Source organism: Bombus terrestris, chromosome 5 (assembly GCF_910591885.1).
Source record: "Bombus terrestris chromosome 5, iyBomTerr1.2, whole genome shotgun sequence".
NCBI classification, from domain to species: domain Eukaryota; kingdom Metazoa; phylum Arthropoda; class Insecta; order Hymenoptera; family Apidae; genus Bombus; species Bombus terrestris.
In genome coordinates, this window is record NC_063273.1 from 7,186,649 (window position 1) to 7,207,056 (window position 20,408).

Here is a 20,408-nt window from a genome sequence, read left to right on the forward strand (position 1 = left end):
TATTGTGTAACAGTCAATATTGCAGATTGTCGAAAACAAAAAGCTATACGATTCAAACAAGTTCATCTACAAACTTAAACAATCCAATAGAAGACAAATTTATTTGCGTGACAATTAGGAGATATTAGAATTCAATAGCAAAATTTAATCAATGTATAGGAAATGTAAACTATATTTCTCGATGCAGAAACCAATCAGAGAATTTTGCATGAAAGGGAACTAAATGGGCACGTCAGGTTGGCTATCCCGGTGGTGCATCGCGCGTCGCATTTCATAGATACTAGCCATTAATCTACGAAATCGACCACACGGTGTAGACAAGGAAGCAGAATCGAATGAGTAAGAAGGAAGCAACGCAGGGAAGATGGCGTTGCAAAATGTGGTGAGCCGACACGAGGGTTCGACAGGACTTGGCTTTCAGTCGCAGCTCGGCAGTCTGTACGAGACAATCGAGTTACACTTACTACGCTGTGCAGTTTATGTATATATCGCGTTCGGTATATGTATTAGTGTTCATAGGCGCAGTCTCCGCGTGTGTACGAGTAACCGATACGCCGGACGAATTGACACACGCGCAGCAATGGCGTACCCCTTTGAAGAAGCCTGAACGTGTTCTCTGTCGTCGAATATTCCTTTGTGCTGCTGTGTGTGCTGTGTGTAAGAAAGACAGATAATTCAAGTAAAAAATGGAACATGTAAGCCAATGATAGAATTGCGAAACGACGTCGGCGTATTAGGGTGTTTCAGCCTTGCCGAAACGAACAACCGAACGAAACGTTACGCCCAGCCGGATCACGTCTAAGCCGTATTACTGAGTCTGATACACCATTTGGTTTAGCGTTCTCACGAATGTAGTTTGAAACTTTATCAACGAAAACGTGCGGCCGAAGAGGAAATTCACTAAAGTGAAAATATGGCATCATTTAAATGGAAACACAATACACCTATGTAACACCCGGAATGACACATACAAACGGCTTGTGATAAAGTGAAGTAGATTAATCCTATGTAACAAGAGATTGCAAGGAAAGGGGAGGATAAAATACGTATTCATAAAAAGAAAACGGAATAATTTGGAGGTAGGGACGAAAGATCGAAGAAAAATACATCGAGAAATTAAAGATCATAAAAAGGAAAGGTCGGTGTTGCAAGGAAGCCGGTGTCGAACGAGTCAGGGCCGGTGGTGTTTGAATTTATGGTCGGTTGTAAGCTCTTTACCTAGGACTCTTTCTCTTCCCTCTTTCGAAATATGCGATAACCATTTCATTGCTGTACATTGCGGGCTTCTGCCTCGAGGGCTTTCCTCGGTGTTGGATATAATAGCTGATTGGTCCAACCCCTGGATAAGGCAACCCTCTTTCACTGCGATGAACCGTAACCATTCTTTCTCGCCTCGTTTCAAGGTATGTCTGTGACAGCGTGGAATGCTATAATCATTAAGACAATCGCACAGGTAAATGCGATTCGAAAGGAGATAGAAAACAAAGCGAGAAGCGAAGTCTAGGAAAGAAGAGGAGGAAGAAGAAGAAAGAAAAGAAAGGGGTTAGTTGAGGAAAGGAAGGAAAAGCAAAAAGTGCCGGAGGATCGCGAACTCGCGTCTCCGGCTGTGTAACAAAAGATCGGGTAATCTCAACGCTGGGCGAGACGGAGAGCAAAGGATCGTGGTCGTCATCGGGGAGAATAATCACGAGGATCCCACGAAATGAGAGCCTAGCGTTCGAGGTGGGTCGTTGGTCAGCGGGCGTGCAAGAAGGGACGGTTCGGCGACGGAAGCCTGGATAGTAGGAGGTTTCCAACATGGCCGCTGCCTGCTACGAAAAGGAAGTGGTGGTAGGTGCCGCTATGCATGGACACGGTCATCACCATCACCACCACCATCATCATCACCATCACCATCACCATCATGGGATCGCCGGCGGGTCTACCGGCGGCGGCGGCGCCGCGGCTGCCACGGCTGCTGCGACGGGCCCAACCGGACAGCAAACCGTCCTACCGGCAGCATCGACCGGCATTGTCGACACCACCACCGCCGCTGCTGCTGCTGCTGCTGCCGCTAACGTCGGCTCCAGCACGAATTCGAATCCGACCGCCGCTACCGCGACCGCGGCAGCTGTTGCGGCCGCGACGGCCGCAGCGACGGCCGCGGCGGCAGCCGCTGCGGTTGCGGTCACCACCTACAAGGATTACAAGGACTACTCACAACCGCTCCACGTCGATTGCAGCGTTGAGTATGAGCTACCCAGCCAGGCAAAACCACCGCCTGGCGGAGGCGAACCCCTTCTCATGATACATCCGTGCTACTACCGACGCGCCGAACGCGAAAGGAGAAGTCCTTTTGTCAACAATTTACCACCGCCAGCGAACGCGCCGATTTCATCCTCTAGGCGAAGCAGCAGGCGAAGTGCATCAGCCGCCGCAGTCGTTGCCAACGCGGCCACAGTCTCCGCGTCCGTGTCCTCCACTGCGTCTGTTGTCGCATCCTCGTCCACGGTTGCCGCCGTTTCTACTTCGACCGTGTCATCTTCGAGTTCTGCTGTCGCCGCTGCTGCGGCTGTCTTATCGGCAACCGCAGCCGTTGTTTCAACAGCCGATTCCGGATCGAATTTAGTTTCTACAACCGGTCAAATGTCCGCTGCGGCCATGGCAGCTTCGTATCGTGCGGCTCTAAACGCCGCCGCGACGCTCTCCCAACAACAACAACAACAAAGACGTCATCATCCGCAGCAACAACAACCGCCGCAGCCGCCACCGCCGCAGCAACAGCAACAAACTCATCATCATCATCATCGTCCTCACGCTCACCCCCATCACGGTCAACAGCAACCGCAGCAGCAGCAGCAGCAGCAGCAAACTAGTTCGGTTACGTCGACCTCGTCCGGAACCGAACTGATTTCTGCTGATGAAAAAGCAGTCATATCAGGTATTTATCAGCACTACTTTCGCGCGATGCGCGCTCACAATCACCAGCATCGGCAGCAGCAACAACCACAGCAGCAAGCGACACAGCAACATCGAACGACTCATCAACTTCATCATCAACCTCACCAAAGCGACCGAAGTTCCTCCTCGTCAGTGACGCCGACGGCCACGTCGATCTCTGGCATTCTACGGCAGACGTATCAACAGACGTATAACGCGAGTTCGAATTCGTCGAGTCATCTGCGAGCAGCGACGGCCTCGGTTGTCGGGCATCACCCGTATAGACGGCCGTCGGCGACGTTACTGTCACGTACAGCGTCACACGTTGGTCAGCAGGCTTCTTCCTCATCTTCCTCGTCCTCTTCTTCCTCCTCGACGTCGATCGGTGCTTCCAGTGGCGTTTCCTCTAGCGGCGTTTCCAGCGTATACGCGAGTACGATACACAGGCATCACGCGACCTCGCTACACGCCCTCCAGGCAGCCGGTTTTTACGAAACGCCCGGTTATCATGCGCTTTTGCCGCAGAGTTAGGTGTCCACCGGCATCGGCAGCAGCACCAACGTCAACCCGTTCGAGACCGACCCCGTTGCCACCACCGTTCATTTATTCACCTAATCCGGCTGCAAAGCTGTGTGCTCTCTCTTCCCTATTGTACGACTTATCTTCCATACTCGTTAAAGAGCATACGGGTTGGTCTAAACTCTGCCTAGTACACTCGGGATACATCTATCTCTGCGACGTACACGCTACTTCTATCTACGTGTATATTCCACTGTATATACTGTGGATCTGTATGCATACGTATATACGTCTATGTACGTATCGTCGTCGACGCAACGATCGTACGTGCCGTGGTCTCCGTTGTTGGCAGCAGTGTGCGGGTGGCCGGACGAACGGACGAGCAGAAACCCACAGAATAAACACACGACGCATACACACCACCATCACTACTATCACCGTCACACACAGATATACGTTCGAGCCAGGGACAGATGGAGGGAAGTACCAGCAACTGAAATGGTCGTCCGTCTATACGCATCGAGCGATTTCATCCACCTGCGATACGTGTACATTATGTTCAGGTATAAAAATCCATTTGCTTAGGCCCTTTGTATTTTTAACCGGCGCACACTTTCAGACATAGAGAGAGACCGTGAGTTTTCTTCGCGTAAATTCCTGAAACTCGGATGTCTTTCTTCACCGGGCAAACATCATGTACACGCGGTCGTCTCTCGTTGTATACCACCGCCGTAGCGGCGGCCCTTTCGCTCTTTTTCCCATCATCGACTCTCAAATACCAGCGGATCGCGAATACATAGATCGACAATAGTATTTTTAAGATTTACCACCGATTCCCTCATATATGTACTTATAACATTAGATATTTTTTCTAACGATTTACGCGATTCATAGTTGGAACTTTCCTTGCCGATATTTTGCCATCCTCTAAGCTTTACAACATCCTCGCTTCAACCATCTGTCTTCTCCGCTTACAGATGTACCCAAACCGGATCGACAATCATCGCAATCGCAAGTGCCAAAACCCGAACGCAACCTCACGAACGAACGTTACCCAACAGGGTGCAAGCGCATCTTTGCCAAATAGACCATATGTACAGTACTAGTTTTTCTCGATTCTGCTTTTCATTTCGCGATGCAAGCGCACACAGGAAACGGCGCCGCGATTGCAGTTGTCCTGCTCTAGCGGAACGTTCCTCTCACCCTTTCTCCACCACGAATCACTCTGTTCCCCGTCTTTCTCTAGCGTTATTCGTTCCTCCGCGGCCGTCTCTTTGTCTTTTTCTCCTTCTCTGTCGGTTTCTCGTCGGGAACATCTCTAGAAACTCGAGGTCCGAGCCGGGGCAGGATTTCTTCTTTTTTGTCCTGCGCCCTTTTCAAAGAGCGCGCTCAAGGAGAAACGGACGGGGACCGTATTTCGTTACACGGTAACGATCGATCAACGTGACCGCACGACCGCACCGGCGGTACGGGCGAGCCGTGGCGAAGCGAGACGAAGCGAGACGAGGCGAAACGAGACGACGAGTCGGGACGGGTCGGGACGGGACGAACGGGACGGGGACGGCACACGGGACGGGACGGAACGGATCTGGGCGGTTACGGGACGAGAGGAGAATGAGGGACGCGACCAGACCAGACGCGAAGGGGGCGCGGTCAAGATGGGGATCGGCAGAGACGAAACCGAGAGACGGCTCGCACGCATCGGAGGGAGCAGGATGCGTCGACTCGTACTCCGAAAACACCGACGACCATGTGCATAGGATGGACATTAGATTAACAGTCGCTAATGCGAACCTGTGCGACTCTGGCTCCTATAATTTCCACTCGTCGCGCCTCGCGGAGCCTTGGAAAAATGACTAAATGAGGAAAGTTTCGGGGAAATTAGGTGGAAAGTTCTACTCCTGCGTTCTACTCTACCGAAATAAAAAAAAAAAAAATGAAAGTCACGGAAGGCACTTTGTTACGTTCGATAACAGGAAACTATATAGTTTCTCAATAGATCTAATAAATCTCGTTTCGTAAATTTGCGTCTAGCTCTCACCCTCGAAATTATAGCGTGTGGCTGACTTTAACGATCTGTTTTCCCTACCGTTTTGCGGAATTCGTTAAACTCCGTTCCTCGAAGGGTGCGCTGACAAGACTGCTCGCTGAACGTTTATTTTTGTAGGAAATGCGTACTTTTGTGCGACGTCTCTCCGAAAAGTGATTCGAGGAATTGATTTGAATAAAACGACGGAGGTATACATGAGGATGGAGGGGAAAGTGCGCATCGCGTTTCTAACGCGTACTGCGTTTGACGCGACACGTATAGGGTTCGATGTAGTTGAATCAAATAGACCAGGCGCAATCGTAGCTTCTTCGTATACAACCGGGTCGATAGTAAATACGTTTCCTAGTTATAGATCGGCCGCCCGCTCGTCAGAGGGTTAAACTTCATCCACTGATAGATATTTATACGACGTGGAAGGAAGGAGGGCATTATTGTGCCTCGTTGAAACCCCCGTCGAACTCGTTATATAATGTGACGTCGACATCAGGTAATTAGGAAGCGTCGCAAGCAGAAACGTTGGCTAGTGACTTTGAAAAGGTTTCACCGGCTCGTTTGTCGGTTTTCTAGCCGTCTTTTTCGCTCCTCTTCCACGGTCGGGTAGAGAAAAAAAAATTCGTCGGAACGTTATTTTTAAATTTCACATTACGTCCACGAAACTATTCCTCGCGGAGCATTCCACTTTCGTACGATCCCCCGTTCCCCAGCAACGGATTTTCACAACGTTCGTTTCGGCCTTGTAGCATGTTAAATCGACATCGGGTACAATGGTTCACGCATCGAATCCTGATTCGAATGTTGTTCCAAATCGAAACACGGAGGCCACGTAGAAATTTTCAGCTTCGTGTGTGTAGTCACTTCGTTCCTGGTAAAATTTGTTGGCAGAGACGACCCGGTTGTCGAGAGCACAGTTCGTTCCTGGCACCACTTACCCTTCGCCGTCCATCTCGGCCGAGCATTTCCGCCCCGGTGTTTTTGCTCGTTCAAAGGGAACGATCCTCTTAGCGGCAAAGTAGAGGGAAGGCTAAACGGATACAGGGCCTAAATAGAGTTACTTGGACTGTGGTCCGACGTATCGTCGACGGTGGGAGCTTTTCGCGTTACTCTTTCTTCTGCTTCTCTGCAAATTCCTATAAATCAACATATCTTGCAACAAAATTCCAACCATATGTTTTAGTTAGTTAAAGTTGAACGATCTGATCGAATATTTATATAGACAATTTTCTCAAATGGCATTAGAATATTGAAACGTTGAACATCGACAGGTTAGAAATAGCGTCCCTTTCTCTCCTTCCATTGAATTTCTCTAGCTTCTTCGTAATCTGCCATCAACCTGTATATACGTACATAACTTCCTCTCGTCTCCTCCTATTCATCGTATGTTTCGTTGTATGTTCCATCGTTTATCGTGAACCGCTTACTATGCAAAGGGTACGCTCGTAGAATTCGATTGTCGTCGGTCGGTGTGTCGAAAGAAGAAGAAAAAAAGGGGGCCTCGCGAACGAAGGAACGAACGAAACTCCGTTGGTCGGGGGGGCATTGTAGCGTCGCAACGACGAGACACGGTCGAATGTCAAGCAGAGCAGCGGCTGATACGATCGAGAGCTACGCCTTTAACTTTTCACCTCGCGCATATCAGAGATCGACGCTTAAAAGTGCTTCGCCGTTGATGATTACGCGATTCATGAGAAACATATGCGAGTAAACTCTTGAACGGTGTTTCGTGTGCCAAACACATTTTTCGTAACGTATTCTGTCCCTCGTGTGCCTCTGCTGTTCAATTATTCCAAAATCTTTACATACTTCCGCCGAACGCTTGTACAAATTTTTCTTTCCGTGTCAGTATTACTCTTTACATTTATATCATCGTAACCCCAGGTGAATTCACCGTTTACATCGATCAAGTATTATCGTTATTACTATCTGAGAAAAAACCTAGGAACATTACGTAAGGGGAACGTCGAACGACTTTCCGGGCTGCGCGCATCTTCTAGGGGAGATAACGCGATAGAGGCGCTCCTCTTCTCTCGCGGTTGTTGAAAGTTGCCATCAGCTCGATCTCTCTAGATACGCGTGCACAACGTGCATCGCCAGTCGCCCCCTTTTTTTTTTTTTGTGTTCGATTTCACGATTCTCCTCTTCTCACGGAACACACGGTTATTCGTGGTTCTGTGGTGGCGAAATCTCTTTCCGTTCCACTGAAATTTCATCCTCGGTCTCTCTATTCTACCGTGTTGCGTTCAATTAGGTTAGGAACGTTGCGATCGAAGATATATTTTCAAAGAGCATCGTGCGTCCGCTGGTTCTACGTTATAAAGAGCGAATGTGAACGTACCCACCGAGACAGCCAGAGTACACACAATCCCACACAACTCAACACGACGCGACACGTGTGTAACTCGAAGGAAATAATACACGGCATGTGCGGTCGTTCCGGTAATTTTTTTATTTAACGTTGCATTCAGTGAATGCATTTGTACACAGAACCGATTATTTTCTTCGTTCAGTGTTCCTTTCAGCCCTTTTCCTTCTCGTTTTTTTCTTTTGTTTCTCTCTCTTATTTCTCCGTTCCCCTTTTATTTTTTCTTTTTCTTTCGATCGATTCGCAAAAACAGAGTCTTCTTCTTCGGTTGTTTATCGCGTTTGTAGTCGGCGAGAACAAGGCATATATTTACTCTGTAATAAAACGTGCTTCCTCCGTAAGCGGGTACGAGAAAAAGAAAAAAAGTCTGGCATCAAATATTTTGTCCTACGTCGCGCGTAACGAACTATACGTAAAATATACGGTCAAGCTTATTCTCGAGATACGTGTGCATCGCGTCGTTTGATGGAGAGAGAGAGAGAGAAAGAAAGAATGAAAGAGAAAGATGTAAAGAAGCGAAAGAAATGAAAGAAAAATAGAGAATCTGTGCTCGAACGTGCCTCGCCCTCCACTATATACGAACGTACTTTTGTGCGTATACAGTAGACGCGCACCGGATAAAAGCTCGATTCACGTTCGACGGACAACAAGGAAAGAGGAAACGAGAAAAAGAGGCCCGTTAAAGATAAGAGAGCTCAAAGTATGCCACTTTCGATGGCGAGGGGCCCCGACGGGTCCCTGTTCCCAACGAGAAAAAGAGTATTCACCAGCCGTTCGAAATTAAATTAAATTGCCAGTAGATTTTCGCAAGACAGCAGACCAGGGACACAAAGTGGTGCATACTCCTCCTGGTTGTCCGTTCACCGTGAATCAGCCACGAAGAATGGCGTGGCGCGGCGCGGCTTAAACGCGTGCGTACACCTTCTCAAAAAACATAGTTCACTACTATTAACTCGGCCTTAAACAAAATGACGTAAACTGCCTCAAATAATTAATATATTAAACGAGCTAGCGCCCTCACTTACACTTCGACTGAATGAATAACGAAACGCCTAATCCTGTGTATAATTATGTAGTATTAAAGAAAAAGGGGATCGCGGCTGAGATAAGTTGCTCGATCGCGGCATCCAGCGAGTAGAGTTACGCGATCACGAGTCCGGCGGCAGAGAAAAACGAGCGAAACGAAGAAGAACGGGGGATATATAGATAACGATCGATCGGAAAGAGCGCGTATAACGTGTGCGTTCAGCGAGATGAAGGAGAAAGACGAAGAGAGAAAAAGAAGGGCACTGTGTGTAGCGCTTTCTTAAACGGAAACTATTCGCGCATTGCGAGCGAGCGTGTGTATAATATGATGTGCGAGCGGATAGATCGCTGAGGACAACTTAGAGAAATGTGTCGATCCAACTCGGTGACGTTAAGTCCTCATTGATCGAGATTCATTAAAAGGAAGGAAAATCATTTTTTCCATTCTTCACTGTGAACCGATAATAGCATATGTGAACGAACACACAGACAGACAGACAGACACATACACACACACACACACCACACACACCATGTATATGATACCTGAGCAAAGGAGAAAGGAAAAAGAATAGGAAAAGAGAATGTAGAAGGGCAGAAGAGGGGTACAGCAGATCGTCGAGGTTGCTACGAAACAAACGATGAGATCTCGTTGTTCTCGTGGACGAGATGATTCAGATAAGCGAGGAGACCACTCGAAGGTAGACATGGTTAACAAAAAAGGACATGGAAAAACGCGACCAAAAGAGACATTTTGGTAAGACATGACGAGATTGAAACGAAGGTAGGGGAAGAAGCGAAACGACAAAATAGAGACGAGAAAAATTTGATGGGGGAAATCAAAATCATCGATGTCCTCTCGGCTCCATCTTTTAGAAACTGACAATGACTACGGAGACGATGACGATTACGATGACAATGACGATGACGGGATGACTGGGTGTTTCGAAGGACGGTAGTTCTTCCGTTCATGCGTTATACGGGCTTGAAGAATATACACGACAATAAGGATCGTAGCCGGTCGAACACGATCCATACCCCGCGAGAGTTAATCGAGAAACCGACGAACTCCTACGGCTTTTATGGCTCCGCTCGTAAAGATATACCCAAGGCTTTTTCTGTGGAACTCTGGACCCCTCCGAACACCCGGTCCAGGAACACTGGGGCAGAAACGACGACGGAGCGTGTAGATGGACGGGTGAACGAGCGAATGAACGAGCGAGCGAACGAGCGAGCGAGCTAGCGAGCGATCGGCTGGTTGGCCAGGTACGTGGTGTGGTAAAGGTAAAACTCTCTTGCAAAGGGACGCGAAGCAGCGAACGAGCGAACGAGCCGTGTGCCAACCGTGGCTCTCTGGCAGGTAGTTGCACGCCAGAAAGCACCGGCTGTATAAAGACCGACCCGAAGCCATTTTTGATCCACGATCCTCTCTCTGCTTCCAGCCGAGACCCCGAATTACAATGTGCGCTCCTCGTGCGGGCCTCACCGTGGGTGGACCACCTTCTTGGCTCTACGTGAATTTTTCTTAAATCGTCTACCCCTCTCTCGATGAATGATCTTTCTCCGACCAGGCCCAGATCTTAGCCTTCGAGCAGGAACAGAGAGAGGTAGAGAGGACTGTGTGCTGTCAGCCGGCGAATGAAAAGCACTTAAGAAGCTGCGCGGTATGCACCTAACAATGACCCTACCCACCTCTGACGCACGAATTGTTCCTATATCAGAGTACACCAGCTGATTCGGCAAATATAACGTACGCTATTTTACGCTATTCTTTGTACGCGCTTCAGCGCGTACTCGGTTTATATACGGGGGCACGGCTCGATCTCAGTCGAGCACGCCACTCCTTCCTTACCCCTATAATTCGCTTCGAGTTACCGAATCTTTTTCAATCTCGATCCATCCATCCTGCGATACTCTTTCTTTCTCCCCATCCTATTCTACGATACGTTCTATCTCGTCTCTTTGTGAATTTTTTGCACTCGCGAATTCTCGATATTTCGATCGCGTCGTTACAGCAAAAGCAATATCATCGTCTCTGCAACCGAATCGCTCGAATCTCTCTGGTATATACGGTAGAGTTGTGTCGGAAACATAGTCGTGCCAGGGGGTTGTTGCGGTCTTGCGATAGTTGAACTCGAGGGGAGATAGCGGCATAAGCGATAGATAGAGCATAACGCGCGCAAGAAAGAAAGAATCAGAGGGTGGAGAGTCTCGATCCTGGAATGAGCACCGCGTGGCCATAAAGAGGAGAGACACACGTCCATGTGTCACGGACGTCAGGATATTATAGGTTACTCTGTCTATCTATGGATAGTTCGAACGATTCGAAACGATGGACCACGCCCTCGGTCTGCCATCTCCGCTTCGACGAACTCTCGACGATCGATCCTTTACTCGCGACAAGCTGGCAAAAATTACCACCGCAAAAGTCGAGCACGAAACGGGACAACTGAATACGCCCCTGGAGCGACCCGAGGCCTGCCTCTCCGGCCAATCGATACCATACCGTGTGCCTCTTCCGTTTGACAGCCTCCGCGACGTTTCTCCCTGTTATTTCTCTCTTCCTTTTCCTATTTTTACTACTTATACCTTCTTCCTTTATCCTTCTTTTTCATCGTCAAGGACTGACATTTTTCCTTTCCTCCTTCGATTTTAAAGAAGGACGAAGGAATGGGTTTCTATCAAATAGACGGCCGTGTCGCACTGGCTCGATCGCATTCCTTCGAATAAAAAAAGGAGAAGAGAAAGAAAGGAAGAAATGGCTCTCTTTATCGCGATACGGCTCATCGACGTGGCGAACGATCGATTTGCCGGAGACAAAGTCTTTCTCTTTGCGCGGCCACGGTTGGACCCCACGTGCCGTTTGTTCGCTTCCTACGTTTCTCCGACTGTTTCCACCAAAAGCGTGTAACTTAACGAGCGATTGTTCTCCTTCTAGTTCCTTGATTTCGTGATTAATCGAAAGTTTCTGATCGCTGAAGCCACTACGTACCGCGTGTCTGTTGGCTGGAGCGTTCGTTAGAGCCGGCGTGTGTGCGCGTGTATGTTTACTTTGCTCGATCGTTCGTTAAAATTCGAGCCGAAGCGCCTGTTATTTCTTCCCGTCATGGTGTTGTGTGTAGGACTTTGGAGAGCTTTTACGAGGAACAGAGAGAGAGAGAGAGAGAGAGAGAGAGAGAGAAAGAGAGAATGTATGAGTGTGAGTAAAATGTATACATGTGTGCGCCGAGCGTCTACCTTTTGCTAAACGCGCCACGTGTGTCGCCTTGTTTATCCATCGCCGCCATTGCCGTCGTAGACGCGCTCGGCGTTTGACGATCCTCTCCTCGGTTCTCAAACGACTACGGGATCTTCGTTTTCTGGGGGGTAAAGCTAGCTAACCAACTACTACTGTATTATCAGTAAAAAGAAAATGAAAAAAAAACAGAACATACCTACGCATTTAAGATAATGTACAAGTCTCTAGTGTGATACATTTCTACGCTTATTCTCTTAACTGTAGTCATGAAGTCTAAAGTAACGATACCTCGTTGTGGTTTGTAACGCGGACTAAAAAGCAAAAAAAATAAAAATAAAAATACAAGTAACAAGTAGTTCTGTAACAGTAAATAAATGATAAAAAAAATTGCAGGCTAAAGATTAAAAAAGACGAGTTACGTAAAGAAGAAAAAAGTAATGAAATAACGACAGTAAATGATCAAAAAAATCCGCTTAGGTTGATCTTAGACTGAGAAAAAGGAAATCAAGCGATAAAAAGCTCGAAAAAGGCGCCAGTGTACTCGTAGAAAGGAATTGTCCGGCGGCCGACGTCCTAATTAACCGCAACACTTGAAATTGTAAACGACCGCCAAAAGAAATACCGTTGGGCTTATAAAAACACAGGATAATAAAAGAAAGAAAATCCAGAGCGCGAGAGAGAGAGAAAGAGAGAGAGAGAAAGAGATTTGCGGATCCAAGAAATGGATGAGATGGATGTGTGGATCCGAGTGAATAGATGGCTATTTCAAAAAAAAAAAAAAAAAAAAAAAAACGTGTGGGTCGACCGATTCGTCAAATGTATGCATGTGTGAGATTACGCGCAGAGTATTCGAGGACGTACTGTTCGGCATGTACATAATTCTGTATATACGAACGAATCACTGACTGTACAATACCACCCAAATATATTTATATTTCATGTTAAAACAACTTTTACTACTATTCATTTCTAGTTCCATCTTGTTTCCATTTTATACACATGCTAATCAAGTTTGGCTGTGTAAAATATCTGCAGTGAGAATGACTCCTTGTCCATCATGGTTCTTGGACTCCTACGGTGACACAGCGTGTAGGGTGCGAAAGAAAGACACGCTTGTGTTGTCGCTTGTCGCCTATCGTGAAACTGGAAGGCAACAGAAAGAAGGGGAGATCGTTTGTAACAGTGATTTTCAGAGAACTGAATCGACAGATTTTACTAACGGCAATATGACGCGTGCGGTATCGTCAAGGAGAACCAGTCCCATCGGCGGCTCGTGTAGGTACGGAGTTTAATGATCATGAGGAATGTTCTTATTTTCGTTGCATCTTGCTGTCTTCTTCCGTTTTCCTCATTCTCGATGGATTGCGTAACGCGCACGCGCTCATCAAATAAATTATGCGCCATCCCGGTAGTCCGGACATTGAATTACGATTTTCCATGTCGTAAAAAAAAAGGAAGAAAGGAGAAATGTCGCATGCTATATCACGTGTATTTTAAAAGCGTTTACGCACGGTAGGTGCAAGATCTTTTAACCTTTGAGCGCGTAACCTCCCGTTCAAACTGAATAAACTTGCATACGGAAGGTGTGCGACCCCGGGCAGTCACAATGAAGTACAGGAACCACGCTTCCTGGTGCAATTTCAACCTTTTGTTGCCATTATTTTTGTCATGACGTTTCATTCTATTTAACATTCCTTCGGTCTGATACCATGCATTGTTTTTCAGTGAGAGCCTCGCCCGATAATGTTCCATCGCGCGTGAAATATTTCGTTGCGAATGCTTTCTTCTTTTTCCACTTTTTTTTTTTTTTATTTTTTTGAAAGTATCGACGAGTCCGCGATTAAATACAGCCGTATAAATACGATGACTTTACGATTCTTTGTTATTCATGACATTCCGGCGAATACACCACTTTCCGTAGTATAGTTGCCGTGACGTCATTAGTCTTCTATTGTATTCGATGACACGTTTCTATCGAACTCGATACGAAATTATAGTCGCTAAGGGGGAATTGTAGATTATTCTGCAACGTTTCACAGACGCGTATCGCGGAACGTATTTTCCAAAACTTCCATAAGCTTCCTCATAAAATCTATCGAATCACTTGTGACCAATAAAACGTAAAATGTTGTCATTTAAAAATTTCATTATCGCGCTGGCAAATGTAGGACTTATGTAGTTGTATATGATACGCGTTATACCAGCGTATCTTTATGCGTTCCACGTATACATGCTTTTTCACAATTGATACGTTGTGTACGAACGAAATTAAAGCTCAGGGTTTTTGATGCACACGCGCGCGTGTTTCAAGCATCGCATCATCGATCGTCTCCTTAAATGAAAGAAGTCCGGTTTGATTGCATCTCCAACTGTAATGGGGCTAGAAAGATGGCCAGGGAGCGTAACCACATAAAGCGCATCGATATTTTCGAGTTGTAAATTTTCACATGTTCCTGCGATTTCCTTTTAGCGCACCGCAAGTTGCTACGCCACACATTCCGGCCATCGTATATGTACCATACTTTGCTTGGCTTGTCCATTTCTTCGCCGAGTAAAAAGTATTCTTTTACTCGCAAATTTTCGCCAGGTATCCTAGAAGTTTATGGAGAAATGAGAAAGTCTATCCATCCTTAGAATATTTTGAAACAATGAAACACTCTACGAGAGTACTTCCGCCCTTCTACATCATTAGACTAGTCCCTATATAAATAGTCTGCATGGAATAATGAAAATCCCATGTCCGAATCAATAGTAACGGTCCCAATAATAAAAAAATTTTTCAGGTATGTATCGTAAAACAAAAATTTTTGGGCTGTATGGCTGTATTATGTAGGATAATGCTATAGTCCTATTCTCGTCGCATTACGCCAATGCGAAGGCCTCGTATACAGGACCCACATGGAACAGTGAAAAGGATAAGCACAAGGGTCTTGTTGGATAGCCCAGTCGCTGGATTCGCAATTGGTCAGAGATTCGAATAACGCTCCAGGTAACCTAAGCATCAATTCTTTCGCAGATCGCACATTCGAATGTATCCCTGGATTTGTCAAAATCATTCGGTATTGAAGAAAAGGTGGACAGATGTTCCGAGTGTCAAAAGAGAAACGTAAATGTTACGGCAAGTACGAAATCTAATGTACTTCCGTTCTTCTTTCATGTCTCAATCGATATTAGGGTTCAACGTCACAATGCACGATCGTTTTTTTTCTCCTCCGATATCAGCAATATAATCCCATGATACGGTAAAAGATAGAGAAAGAAAAAATGAACAAGATAACTTCACTTTTTTTACAACCAGGAAACTACTGAAATGTTATAAAAATGTGGCTACTTTCAGTGAAAGTTTAAAGTTCTCTTTGTAACCGCTTTTAACCTTGGCTATTGACATTAGCATTGACCTTGCGCGTAGAAGTTGCGCTTTCGAGTCCAGTTAAAATAATTTCCTAAACTCTCGATGTAATTAGTTTTTAATTTCGTTTGTTACTATTTAAAGATACTGACGCATTAAAGAATTTACCAAAATCATTGTTAAATGTATTAGAAAGTTATTAATTGGGAAATATGTAGTAAATTACCATTTTATAAAAGAAAACGAATGCATACTGCCTTATAAGACATTAAGAGATTATAAATTAAGATTTAAAATTTTCAGTTGACAAGATTTTAAAGATAGAATGAGGGTTAACTATTGATATATAAGACGCTTTAGGTTTATGTCGATAAATTCTTCATCCACCCTAATATCTCGCAGAATTTCGCAGGATAAAGGCTAGTTTATCGACTGCCTTGAATTTGTATAACCATTTTATAACTAGCAATCGCATTAAAACATTTCCTAGAAATCCAATCATTTCATTGGATAACGTTTATAGTCAGTTATACCGTTCTTTCAAAATTCCCCTATCAGTATTTCTAGATAATAATTTCCAAGATAGTATACTTTTCTTATTATTATAATTTAGATTGAAAATTAATGCATGACAATGTATCATTAAAAATCAGACACTGATAACAAAATACAGTACTTGAAGTTAAAAATTGCGATGTCACCGACTGATAGCGCCATCTATTCTTCGCACAATGCATTGTTCACACTTTGTTAGAAAGGCATGAATGAAGTGCCGCAGTATTTGTACGGAACCTCTTCGGAAGTGCTGTTTTAAATTCGTAGATATTAAATGTGAGTCGCGAGTTAGTGTTGTGTGTACTATGTATTATTTAGACATTTCTCTGTTAGTACATTCAATCAGCTTTTAAGATATTTATCTTTATATATATAACCTAACCTAGATTTCGAGAATAATATAATCTATATGGATAAAGATTGCAGTAAAAAGTTAAATATGAGTTAATTAAGTACATGCGTTTTGAAAATACAGTTATCTATCTTATTTTAAGAAAATATACCCTATTTCATTCATAATTTACATTTTTTATTTTTATGATTTCATTATACTCGTTTACTGTGCAATCTGATGAAATAATTTTTCATTTGTAATTTGTAGATGTTATGCGATTTGTCCTTCTATACACAACTTCAGTGACTATACTTTACATTTATAAGAAAAAATCTGTATACTCAGAATATGTTTTTTTATTTGTAGAATACTGCCAGATAGCCCTAATCTTGAAATCACAGAGGTCTATCTAAAAAAGAACATTCTTCAATCAATAAAACAATTGTTTGGTGAAGAAGGAACCAAGGGTACCATAGATATCCTAAAATTTGATTCAAAGGAACATAGATGTGTTCTAAGGTGCACTGATGATTGTTATGTACGTCTTCGGGCAGCTTTAGTCGTAGCTGGAAAATACGAAGGACATACTTGCATTTATGCTATTCATCGTGCTTCAGCAAATTTATTATCATTTAGTGCAAATAGTCGGAATTATCAACATTAAAGTACAAAGATTTAGAACAAGCTGAATTTGGAAAAATTCAACATTATTTATTTTTATTTTCTTTTTTAAAGAGCAAGTTCATATCTTTGCCTTTTGCATTTTTATGAATTAGTTAATGATGCCATTCATCCGCAAAGAAGGTAAAGATACTATAATCTTTGCTTCAAAGGAAGATCATGCAACACCTAGTAAAATAGAACTACCAGAACCAGAACCAAGTCCTGGTCTCTTATTATCCGGCGGAGAAATTAATTGGAATTGTCCATGTTTGGGAGGTATGGCCACTGGACCATGTGGTTTGGAATTTCGTGAGGCCTTTTCTTGTTTCCATTACTCAACTGCAGAACCAAAAGGTTCAGACTGTTATGATGCATTTAAAACCATGCAAACATGCATGGTACAATATCCAGCATTATATGGGAAGAAAGGAGGATCTCTAGAGGATTTGGAAGATGGCGAAGATCCAATGGACGAGCATAAAAAAAATTTAGAGGTCGATAACAAAGATTCTCACTTAGAATCAAAAGTAAAAGAGTTACCCCGTACATCCAGTGTTGGAACGGGAATAGAACAATCTAATGTTAAGTGAACATTTGTTGCCAGTGAATAAATAATGTATTTGCGTAGTATAGTGAGAATAAATTTTCACCAAGACTTAATGAAAGAAGATCTCCGAAAATTTTGCAAAAGATAGGTTGTGTAAGAAAGCATTCTTGTACAAAATAAAGTACTCCTAAATGCTGCTTTTTACCTATCTGTTTTTTAACCTCTAGTACAATAATTCATGACCTTTACAACATTTACAACATGTTATTAACAAGGATAAACCAATCTATTTGACTGCAACTTTCATTTTATTTCAAGAAATCTGAAACTCATCAGACAGATATACATGTTATTTTTCATTTAAAAGTCAAAGCAAATTACTTAAATGTGCAATTAATAATTTTATTTCTCACTTTTGTTCACTGTATCTCAATCGATTGTACATACAGTGTACAATCTCTCGTAATAAGTAATAAATAGTTCCTCGAATTAATACATTATCGCCTTCTCCTTTCACTTGTGACGCACAATTTAGGAAGAGAGATAATTTTTTCTTATTGTGACATCAAGTTTTGAATGTCCTACTTTATAGCGCGGCAACAAAATGGTTGACGTCACGGCCGTTTGATGGCGGTGCGATCTTTCTCTACGAGAAAGATGGAACCTGTGTTGTGACGTCAACTTTACGGTCTCCCCTCTTTCGTTCCAACCCTTGGGATAGTCGGTCTCGTGTATACAACCTCTACCACCACGCCGCGGTCGTTTACCACCACCACTGTTGTAACGAATCTCACTACTACCACACTACTACCTTCACCATCGTCATCATCATCGCCATCACACCATGAGTTTGGCGTTCGTCGAGCGTTTCGTACGGAGAGAGAAGCACAATGTGTTTTCGTTTCATCACGCTAATGAAAGTAACTGAGCAGAGGTGACGTCGCGTACCGTGTGAAGAACGTATGTTGGTGCATCGATTTTGATAACGGGAGAACACGAGAGAGTCGGTGCGAGCAAAGTACGGCAGGGACAATCAAGCACGAAGAATTTTGCGACGAGCCTGTGTCGGGCTGTAAGTTAAATACGTTACTTAGCAGTGACTGAGACTATCCCACAGTGTTGTACCATCTGAGAAAACTTTCTTTAAAATTTTTCGCCGAGCTATGGATCCACCGAAGAAAGAGAAGAAACACAAGGAGAAAAGAAGGTAAGTGAATCGTACGAAAAATTAATGCTCAGAGCACCCGTATGGACATTACTGCTTCTATTTGAAGTTTCCTCAATTTTCACGAGAAAATTCCAAGCATGCCGTTAACTACGATGTTCTACTATGTTCGATCGCATGATTGTACGTAGACAGGCACTGTTGAGCTCTTGGAATTGACGAACTCCAAAGACAAATTCAGTGTATTGCGCGCGCGCGTTGCATATGCGTGAGTGCGTGCGTGTTTGACGCAATCGCGTTTCCTCCGAGTTGAGTTCCCCTCTCTCTCTCTGTTCCTCTTATACTCTTTTTGTTCCGCTTCCATTACCGATATCTTTTTCTCCCTACCCTACGTTACAAGATTACTTTATGTCTCTTCCCTCTAATAATTCGATCTCTTTTCATTTGTTCTCCAGCTGCGATTGCGTATACTGTTTAAGCGGGACAGTCAAAGTAAAAAAAAGTTTCGCGTACAAGGAAATGCGGTAATTCACCAACTTGATTCAGACTTTGGTTTTTACGTAGACCGCCACGTTAGATCGGTAAAACCCATAGGGCCTCAAAAACCTGAGCGGGGATATAACGATTTCTTTTTCCTTTCATCTAAATCGCGCGTCATTCAAACGAAATTACATGCACTCGAATCAAGCATTGTTACATTTGATGTAGATGTCCATGCGATATCATGTTCCTTTGGAATAATTCCATTCTAAGGCCAAAGAGCGAACTTTGTAGTTTTTTTGTATACATTGTATTGTATCGCGGTAGAGAAACAAACTACACTATACATAAATCGTACTCTGTACTTGTTTTCGTTTTTTTCCACGTGTGCACAAGGTATTCATTCTAATGGCAAATTTCGTGTTGTATATATTTACTTTGTTAGAACGGCATTAGTTGTATTCGATACAGTAAACTTATAGAATTTAAAAAAGGAAATGATAGTTCTAACCTAAAAATTCGCGATTGCCACGAAAACCTACTGTATATGTATTTACATATACACGATATCATGCACTACGATATCATATATCATATATTTATTTTCTCACAGTAACTTTTCTAAGATACGAAACTAACGCGAAAATGGTACACGATGTACGTGACAGATAAATCAGACTCGATCGTAAAAATAGTCAGCTCGTCTTCTCGAAATCATTAAAATTCAGATAAATCGAAAGCGTTAGTATTACGCATATTATGTATGTATGTATGTTAATATTGAGCGGCATAATCAAAGAAACCAACCCACACGGAGATAAAGAGTTATGGTACCCTTGTGTATGTGTTGCGGGCTTGTGTCTTTTCCATATAAGATATACATATTTTTCAAATTTGTTTAACTTACAGAATGGTCGTTTAACTGATAAGAGTACTTATAAAATCATTAATAAATTAATTTCGTTTGACAAACGATCAACAAACAACCAAATTGTTTCTTAACAATCACCGGCAACGTAAACATCAGTTACCATATCTCGATCATTGTGACGTTCGAAAGATGCCTATGTGCATTTACGTGTGTATGTTGTGTGCGTAGTGTATCATAATGTGTCTACATATATACAGATATATATCATATATTTATGCATGAATGTAGTAGCGCGTTATTACGTGAATTCATAATGATAGTTCGGTTCTTCGA

The 20,408-nt window shown here is 43.8% G+C and overlaps 4 protein-coding genes across 8 annotated transcripts in view; all 4 read left to right on the forward strand.

Annotated features, from left to right (window-relative positions):
- Positions 1-279: 279 nt before the first annotated feature.
- LOC105665737 (centrosomal and chromosomal factor) lies at positions 280-13,061 on the forward strand. Of its 3 annotated transcripts, none has more exons than XM_048405914.1 (2): positions 280-1,198; positions 1,404-13,061. In XM_048405914.1, the coding sequence occupies exon 2, from the start codon at positions 1,798-1,800 to the stop codon at positions 3,448-3,450; it is 1,653 nt and encodes a 550-aa protein (XP_048261871.1). In that variant the 5' UTR covers positions 280-1,198; positions 1,404-1,797; the 3' UTR covers positions 3,451-13,061. The 3 variants fall into 3 exon arrangements, 1 of the variants encoding a protein (XP_048261871.1); XR_007224114.1 differs by having other exon boundaries at positions 284-10,139; positions 10,316-13,061; XR_007224115.1 differs by having other exon boundaries at positions 284-4,001; positions 10,316-13,061.
- A 2,045-nt stretch (positions 13,062-15,106) lies between these two features.
- Positions 15,107-17,639, forward strand: LOC100647334 (ribonuclease P protein subunit p14). 2 transcript variants are annotated; one of them, XR_007224117.1, is made up of 2 exons: positions 15,107-16,291; positions 16,716-16,824. XR_007224117.1 is itself a non-coding variant. In XM_012308583.3 (2 exons), exons 1-2 carry the CDS (start codon positions 16,225-16,227, stop codon positions 17,011-17,013), a joined length of 417 nt encoding a protein of 138 aa, XP_012163973.2. In that variant the 5' UTR covers positions 16,088-16,224; the 3' UTR covers positions 17,014-17,639. The 2 variants fall into 2 exon arrangements, 1 of the variants encoding a protein (XP_012163973.2); XM_012308583.3 differs by having other exon boundaries at positions 16,088-16,343; positions 16,716-17,639.
- Positions 17,129-17,763, forward strand: LOC125384601 (mitochondrial intermembrane space import and assembly protein 40-B). The gene has a single exon (XM_048405924.1). It carries the CDS (start codon positions 17,129-17,131, stop codon positions 17,600-17,602), a length of 474 nt encoding a protein of 157 aa, XP_048261881.1. The 3' UTR covers positions 17,603-17,763.
- Positions 17,764-18,266: 503 nt separating this feature from the next.
- The window catches only part of LOC100650880 (protein similar), a 36,853-nt gene continuing 34,711 nt past the window's right edge, over positions 18,267-20,408 (forward strand). The window contains exon 1 of one of the 2 annotated variants that reach the window (XM_048405901.1): positions 18,267-18,766. In XM_048405901.1, the coding sequence (XP_048261858.1) occupies positions 18,723-18,766 (44 nt within the window). In that variant the 5' untranslated portion in view covers positions 18,267-18,722. Of the gene's footprint in view, positions 18,767-19,228; positions 19,249-20,408 lie in introns of those variants that run through there. The other variant, XM_048405900.1, reaches the window with a different exon arrangement.